General features: G+C 41.7%; 1 protein-coding gene across 1 annotated transcript; it reads left to right on the top strand.

Moving 5' to 3' along the window:
• Nucleotides 1–254: 254 nt before the first annotated feature.
• On the top strand, nucleotides 255–2,030 carry LOC109944242 (zinc finger BED domain-containing protein RICESLEEPER 2-like). The gene is made up of 4 exons (XM_020548937.1): nucleotides 255–923; nucleotides 1,296–1,392; nucleotides 1,753–1,862; nucleotides 1,966–2,030. The coding sequence occupies exons 1-4, from the start codon at nucleotides 338–340 to the stop codon at nucleotides 2,028–2,030; spliced, it is 858 nt and encodes a 285-aa protein (XP_020404526.1). The 5' UTR covers nucleotides 255–337.
• Nucleotides 2,031–8,152: the final 6,122 nt, after the last annotated feature.

Below are 8,152 nucleotides of genomic sequence, written 5' to 3'. Positions count from 1 at the left end.
AACTGATCAGTCAAGCAGATCAACAAAAAGAAGGGCTAAAGTTTGGGATTATGTTGATTCAGAGCTAGTAGATGGAAAAGAGAAGGCGATCTGCAAATACTGTAAGGCCCACTTATCTTCTGTTGCGGGTAAAGGTACAACTCATCTGAATAGGCACATTTCTATGTATTGTCATGCAATTTCACAAGAAGAGAGACAAAGGTTCTTAGCGACCCAAAAAACAAAACCTGATGAGGCTCATGTTTTCCACCCTGTAGTCTTTCGAGGTCTAATAGCCAAGTACTTCCTTAGCGCAGAGATTTCATTTCGAAAGTGTGAAGATCCATCCTGGAAAGAAATGATAAATTACTGCCAACCATCTTTTCGATTAGTCGGTCGACAGACTGTCCGTTCAGATTGCATTTTGTTGTATGAAGAGGAGAAGTTGCAATTGATGGACCAGTTTATGAAGTTGAAATCCCATGTTAGTTTGACTGCCGATCTTTGGTCCTCTAACCAAAACCTTGGCTATCTTGGTGTAACAGCACATTTCATTAGTGAAGACTTTGATTTGCACAAAAAGATCATTGCATTCAAGAAAATTTCCTTCCCTCATACATCTTATACTGTGCAAGATGGTATTACCTCTTGTTTGCTAGAGTGGGGATTGGTCGGGGATTTGTTTACTCTGACATTGGATAATGCTAGTGTAAACAATAGAGCAATGAAAGATATGCGAGATGCATTGTGTAGTCAGATGTTTTTTAGTGGTGAACACCTCCATGTGAGATGTTCTTCTCATGTGCTCAATATCATGGTTCAAGCTGGACTGAAAGTCGTTCCAAATGCAATCGGAAGCGTGAGGGATATTATCAAGGTCGTGACATCTACACCATCTCGTTTGCAGATATTCAATTCTATTGTTCAAGCATTGGGTCTTAAAAGTAAATCAGGGCTGATTCTTGATGTTCCACATCGTTGGAATGCAACCTATGATATGTTAAATGAAGCACTAAAATATAAGGCTGCTCTTAATAGGTAGGCAACAGAGCAACATCATGAATGTCCCACTGAAGAAGATTGGTCAAAGGCAGAAGCTCTTCATGGTTTTCTACAAGAGTTTAGTGATGCAACCAAAGCATTCTCAGCGGATAGACATCCCACAGCTCATCTTTTTCTCAAGATGTTGCTCGTTATCCGAGGTGTGCTGCTTGATGTGACTTGGAACTCAAATGAACTCATCAATGAGATGGCAAATGTTATGTATGCTAAGTTCCAAAAATATTGGGAAAATCCTAATATTGTGTTGCTCATAGCTGCTGTTCTAGATCCATCAATGAAGACCGACTTTGTCAAGTTCTATTTCTACACAATTGGTGATAATGTTGATGTGAAGATGAGGGAGCTCAAAAGGTACTTGAAGAAATATTACCTAGAGTATGAGAAAATCATGAGGAGTCATAGTTTGCCCGTCTTTATTCCTCATGAGGATCAGATGAGAAGTGAGACTTTTACCTCTTCACCTCTATGCGGTAAAAGAAGGGTGGAACATGCATTTGCTCAATTTGCAACTCAAAATATGGATGCCCGTCCAGAGCGAATAGAAATGGATACTTATTTGGAGGATCCTAGGATCCTTGTCAAGCCAGATGAAAACTTCAATGTTTTAGGATGGTGGAAGAAAAACTTAGATGCCTATCCAATATTGTCTTTGATGGCTAGAGATTTTTTGGCTATTCCTGTGAGTACGGTATCCTCAGAATCTGCATTTAGTGCAGCTGGTAGAATTCTTGGAAAAAATAGGACATCACTATCTCCCGAAACACTGGAAGCTTTAGTTTGTGCCAAAGACTGGTTGATTGGATTCAATGATGAAGAAGAAGGTAAATTATCATATAAAAGTAGACTTTGCTTCTATCTTATCTTTACATCGCCAACAATGAACTACATGACAATGACTTGAATTATCTACATTAATTCATGTAGGTGAACCAATGACAGGAAAGCGAATGTTTGATTCGGATGATGAAGAGGATGATTGGGAAATTTGATGTAGGTAAAACAATAATTTTTCATTTTCTTAATCACCAAAGTTTCATCTCTTTAGAAACATTTTCACTGTTGGAGCAGCAAGACTGCAACAGTGCAGTAATTCAGATTAAGTAATTGGATTAGTAATTGCAGGTAGCTCACCACCGTTTCTTTAATACAAACTCAATTTTATGATTCACCCTCAGTTTCATATAATTGCAACATGTTGTATGTGGCGTACCACGACGAGGAGTGGGGAGTGCCCGTGCACGACGACGAGTAAGCAGCCATTAATCCCTGGTCCTTGCAAGGCAAACGCAAGCTGCTGCTGATTGTAGCAGGTAGCTCATGTGGTGGAACTGAAATATGACAGGTTGCTGTTCGAGATGCTCACACTGTCGGGCGTGCAAGTCGGGGCTGACTGGACTTCCATCCTCAAGAAAAGACACGTCTACAGGTGGGGGGAACAGTCGACACAGGGAGGGGGGCATCAAGTGCTACGTCTCGTGAAATATCTGTGCTGATTTTTATCTGTATTTGCCTGGTCACAAAATTAAACTTTTATTACTACCATTCTGTGTCACTCGTGATCACTCTGCAATTTTGATGCCCTATTCTGAGTTGCCGCTGAAATTCCATGTCATTTCTACTGCTAATTAGTTGTGTGGCCATGTATGTGTGAGCCCATGGATTATACTAATTCAATTAGCTAGTGGTGGTGCTTGCATGTTTGTGGGGGCCCTTGGATTGCTAATGTAATATTGCCGTGGATTTTGAAAGGATCGGGGCAGGTTTGGGTGGCAAAGGCTTTAAAATCAGTTTGGATTGAGCTGCACCAAATTAGTTTGGATTCAAGTAGGGCTGGATCTACTCCTTAGTATTTTAGGATTGAAGTGGGGTTAGGGCCGGATTGTGACCCATTCCCAGGCCTACATACAATTATAGCCTTGACAGTTCTAAAGCACAAAGAGATGTGCATACGGTCCAGAACGAGTACAATCTTCAGCATCTATATTTTTTCTCTTTATTATCACACATCTGTTCATCATGTCTGAAAATGACTGATTGAAGTTGATCAAAATAGTTCAGGTGCGTATTACTCATGCCTTGCTTTTGCCTCCATTATGAGTTAGGTGAATTTTGTGCCCAGTGCTGGACAGAAGATTTTCTTCATTTTGCCAACGAGCTGTCTAATCTTTTCCATCCTTGCGATTGCTTTCTGGCATTGTTTGTTTATTTAGTAGCAAGCAGCGGCCTGTGATGCTCTGGGTGGACAAGTTTGGTGCGTATAACAATCCGTAGGCGACATATAACTACTACAACCTCCCATTTTGCCATCCATCAGAAAACCATGTGCATAAGTGGGGAGGACTCGGCAAGGTCCATGGTGGGTTGATAATGAACTCAAAATGCCATAAATAGTTGGCATGTTTGTCTCATTCTATGACGAATATATGTCAGAAATGATTTGTCATACCATCCATTATGCTAGCCGCCATGTCATTAATGCTTTATGACCAAAATATTCGTCACAATTTGATTGACACGTCAACTACAATATTAGCTGCCATGTCAACCCATTTATGACGAACATATTCGTCACAATATTGACACGTGGCAATGGTATACTGATACATTCTGTGACGTTTTGGGTCTTATTTATGACGATTTAGAGCATCATATATTTTATGACAAATACATTTTCTGTTGCTACGTTTATGATATTTTTTGCCTTCCATCACAAAAGTTCCTTTAACACACACCTTTGGTGACGATGACCTTTTCATCACAGAGTTGTCTCAACAACAAAGACTACAACAAAGAACTTCTTTTTGTAACGTAATCAAAGTGTCACACCCGGATTTAAGGGATAAAGCCGGGTGCGTCTCATATGTGCACCAAAAAAGAACAACACATATAATAACCAAGTGTATAGAGATAAATGTTAAATATTATTACATAGCGGAAGTGTCTTACAAAAATAAATGATAACAATAAAGCGAACTACTAATTATTCCTTAACGTCAACAAGCTGACTGGGAGACGCCACCTAGATAAGCTCATACTCCTCATTGTAGACCTCCTCCTGACTACCTACTCTTCACCTATGGGGTGGGTTTATATATCGCAAGGGTGAGCTCACAAAAGATCATATCTCAACAAGTTGTGGGGAATAATGTGCATGAACTCACCAAAGGTGGGAGTTCATGTGTAGTGTAAGGTTGATCAACAAATAATGGTTAAAGCTGAGCATTAATTTTAATAAGTTGGTCAAATTTTATTAGCAGTTACTAAATGTAAGTGTATACCAACCCAAGTAATAGTAGATCAAAAGTAATAATAAACCACAATGCGATGCAAATGACAAATTAAATTTACTTCCATAGATTAATCATGTGAGTATACGAGCCGCTCATGACCGTGAGCATGGCTGATATACCAGTTTTACACTCTGCAAACGTTACGCATCTTTACCCACAAGCCATGCTACCCATTTGTCAAGGTGTCTACAAGTCCCATTTATCTCTACCAAGGAGACAAAACAGGGTAGCAATACGAGGTCTTTCCAAAGTTCCACTAGTTCGAGAAAACCCGCTACGGATTCAGGAAGAAGGAAGCATAGGAATCCCCAATCCGGAAAGCTAGGCAGTCCGACCCGAGAACCTCCCTATACTCTGCAGCGACGCCTTCCCGCTTGCCCCTTTCAGGTAAGGTAATCTATTCCTAGTTTTCCTAATTACTTGGCCAAGGGTGTCCCATTCCACCCTTGTGGTAGCACTGTTTTCCCGGGTGGTTCTCCATGTTCCAATTAACATAGTAATGTTATCATGAAAAATAAATAATCAATAGTAACAATAAAGAATGATCATGTGTCAAATTTATCTCAACACCCAAAACCACATATAGCAATAGCAGGACTACCCAAAAGTTCAGTGGTGATCAAGGCACAAGATAAAGCCGACTAGGGTGACCTATTGGGTCCCATCGAAATAAAGCCTAAACATGCCATAGTGATTATAGAGAACATTATTGGATAAATAAAAGTGGTCAAGGGCACAACTTGCCTTCAACGAGCTCCTGCTCATTATTTTCCACCTACTGAACATCGGGGTCCTCGGTTGCTTGCTCGTCTACTCGCAACATTACAAACAAACATGGTATAGGAGAAATTAACATCACACTAAACATAGGAATATAATGCATGATAATATTCTACACATCGTAACAAGATCGTAGGTTCAAGTGGTTGATATAGAATAAACCAAATGAATAATTTTAATATGTGTTTCATGATAAAATAGAGTTACTAGGTGATAAATAATATTAAAACAAAATTAATGCAACTAGAATGGATCAAAAAGGAGTTAAAACGGTTTAACTATGAATTAAACAAGTTTATGGAATTATTTTAATACTAAAATCATTTTTCTATATTATTTACTGGATTTATTTGAGTCTTGGGTTGGGGGCACAATTTAACGAAAGCTCAGGGTTCAATTCGGAAAATACATGACTCAATCGCAATTACTTTTGACTATAGGTGGACTGCGGGTTTATTCATTAAACCTACGGGGTCTCTTTTACAAAACAGACGCGGTCGAAGGGGTACGGGATAAGATCGACCGTCCGATTAGAAACCGAGCGCCCGGATCAGATCTTTACTTAAAACAAACCGGTACCCTACATGAGCCCTTGGATCTGGATCCCATGACTAGAAACCATCCTTGCTGGTCACTAATTTGATCCGTCCATCGACCATCCAACGGACATGATTTTTCCCTAAGCAAAACGCCACCCAGTTCTAATCTCGAACGTCCACTGCTCATCCAACGGCCCAAGCATATCCCCTTACCTCCCGACCGAGCAGACGGCGGCGCCGCCAACGAATGCGGCGGAGCTCCACTAGAGGATTCCGATCTAGAGCCCACAGTCCCCAAACCCTAACCTAATTAGTTCAAGACGGAGACCAAACCTTCCCGAACACCTTAACCATGCCTACGCCGTCCGTGAGCACCACGAAGTGCCCAACGTCCGTGCCCGACGTCCGTGCACACTCCCACAAGCAATTCCGACGTCCGTGCAGTACTGCGACGCGGCGGAGTGGATTCACGCCGGTGAGCAATTCCTCGAGGCCCAACCATGCACGCTCCCACAAGCCTCCTCGCACACCCTCTACTAACCCAGTCTTCCGTCCTGCATAGGTTCCCCGGGTCAGACCGGAGGTCGAGGCGCGGTTCAACCGCGGCGACCACTAGCGCCCCCTCTCCTCACACAGTTTCAAGGAAGGAGGTGGGTAGCGATCTCGACGTGCCCCTGACGATGAGGACCTGGAAGTTTTATAGTCCTAGCACGGTTGAAGCCGATCGATGAGGAGGTTGTTACGCCAGCTAGCCAGGATCTTCGCGGCGGCGTTCGACGGTCAGCGCGCGTGCTCGAGAATGACGGGTGGAAGAGGAATAGTAGAGGTGGGGCCCACTTATCAGTGAAACTAAACACGAGTCCGTGCGGGGTCGAGGGTGCCGACACTTGAGCCCCACATGTCAGTGGTTGAACGCGTTACGATGGGGCCGGCCTGTGCGGATACGCTTAGTGGGCTGAATTCAGATTCCCCGGCCCTGCTTGGCTCCGAATTCTTTTTCCTTTTATTCTCATCCCCATTTTCTTGTTTTCTTTCTCCTTTACTATTTTCATTTCAAAATTTAGATTTTCAAACTTAAACTTATCTCTCCAATTTGACCATAATTACAACAATACAAGGTCTGAGCATGGGATGCATATTTTGGTAATTATTTGTTTGTTATGTGACCAAGTTAATCTCTTTAATTATTCACACAAACAAAAGAAGCAACCAAATAATCTCCAAAGGTTCCAATTCCAAAAAAATACCAACATATAAAGGTATTCATTTATTTACTTTTGGGACTTACAAATCCTACCCCCCTTAAAAATAATCTCGACCTAGAGATTAAGATGAACTAGAGAAGAGGTGGGGAAATTCTACTCGTAGCTCTTCTTCTCTCTCTCCCAAGTAGCTTCTTCACCATGATGACTCCATTGCACTTTGCACATTTTTATCACTTTATTCCTTGTAACACGAGTCAAAGTGTCAAGAATCTTGATAGGATGCTCAGTATAGGTTTGATCTCCTTGCACACTAATGTCACGGAACCTCCCAAGGTATTAGGCCCACCTACAGATGTCCTTGTCCTAAGGACCTCGGACAACCCTATAGATGCGCATAATCACTCGACAAGTTCGGTCATCTGTATCATCATTATCATATCGCCCAAGAGCGCTTCACCCATCACGCAGACATTACACACATAATCGGAGTAAAGAAGAAGCGGAAGCGGATTACAATAACTTACTTTACATTCATAAAATATAGAGAGAGTATTTATTACAATACTAGGTGTTATGAGTGCATAACTTATTATTACAAAACAGGGAGGTAAAACATCCTCCCACACAAAAGCTTAGTGTTTTTAAACTGGGAGGTGACACATCGTCCCCAAACAGTTTACTGGTTCTCCTCCTGCTTTGGCACCACCTTTGAGCAAAAATAGCAAAACACGGCTATTTCCTCATCTACAACATGGGTTCGAAAACCCTGAGTATGGAGTGTGCTTTCGCAAGTCATACCCAACAAAGAAAAAGACTCTCAAGGATATGCTGGCTTGTGGGATTCAAGGTAAAGCTGATCAAGCATCAAAGACTCTATTTGCAGAAAAGCTTACTAACACTGGATCCATAAAAATCCGGTTTTATTATCAAGTTAAGTCATTACTTGTATCTAGAGTTCTTTCTATCCTAGTTTAGGCACTTAGACTACACTAGCCATCTTTTATCATCCCATCAATTCACTGGATTGCTACGTGTAAGTCAGTGACCAAGTCTTCATGTCCGAGAAGTAATGGTGATCTAAATCAATTAATACCCAGCTGGGGATCTCAATCCACACGACATATGTAGCACTTAACCCTTGCATATGTCAACTCGCCACCGGGTTTCTCAAGACCGGAATGGGTTCACGCTAAACGAGAGCACAGATACACCACCGTCCAACCTCTTGCCATGGAGTGTACATGCTACTCTCGCAATCTCTCCACTCCCATTGTGTGGTGGCCTTTCTAGTATTGGT

This window comes from Zea mays, chromosome 2 (assembly GCF_902167145.1).
Source record: "Zea mays cultivar B73 chromosome 2, Zm-B73-REFERENCE-NAM-5.0, whole genome shotgun sequence".
Taxonomy (NCBI): Eukaryota; Viridiplantae; Streptophyta; class Magnoliopsida; order Poales; family Poaceae; genus Zea; species Zea mays.
This window is presented reverse-complemented; position numbering and strand designations above follow the sequence as displayed.

Excerpts from the sequence above, each read along its gene's own strand:
- LOC109944242 (XM_020548937.1), top strand. The coding sequence starts at position 338 with ATGATAAATTACTGCCAACCATCTTTTCGATTAGTCGGTCGACAGACT. Across the intron at positions 1,393-1,752 it reads AAGATGAGGGAGCTCAAAAG|TGCAGCTGGTAGAATTCTTG; the intron begins GTACTTGAAGAA and ends ATCTGCATTTAG. Across the intron at positions 1,863-1,965 it reads ATTCAATGATGAAGAAGAAG|GTGAACCAATGACAGGAAAG; the intron begins GTAAATTATCAT and ends TAATTCATGTAG.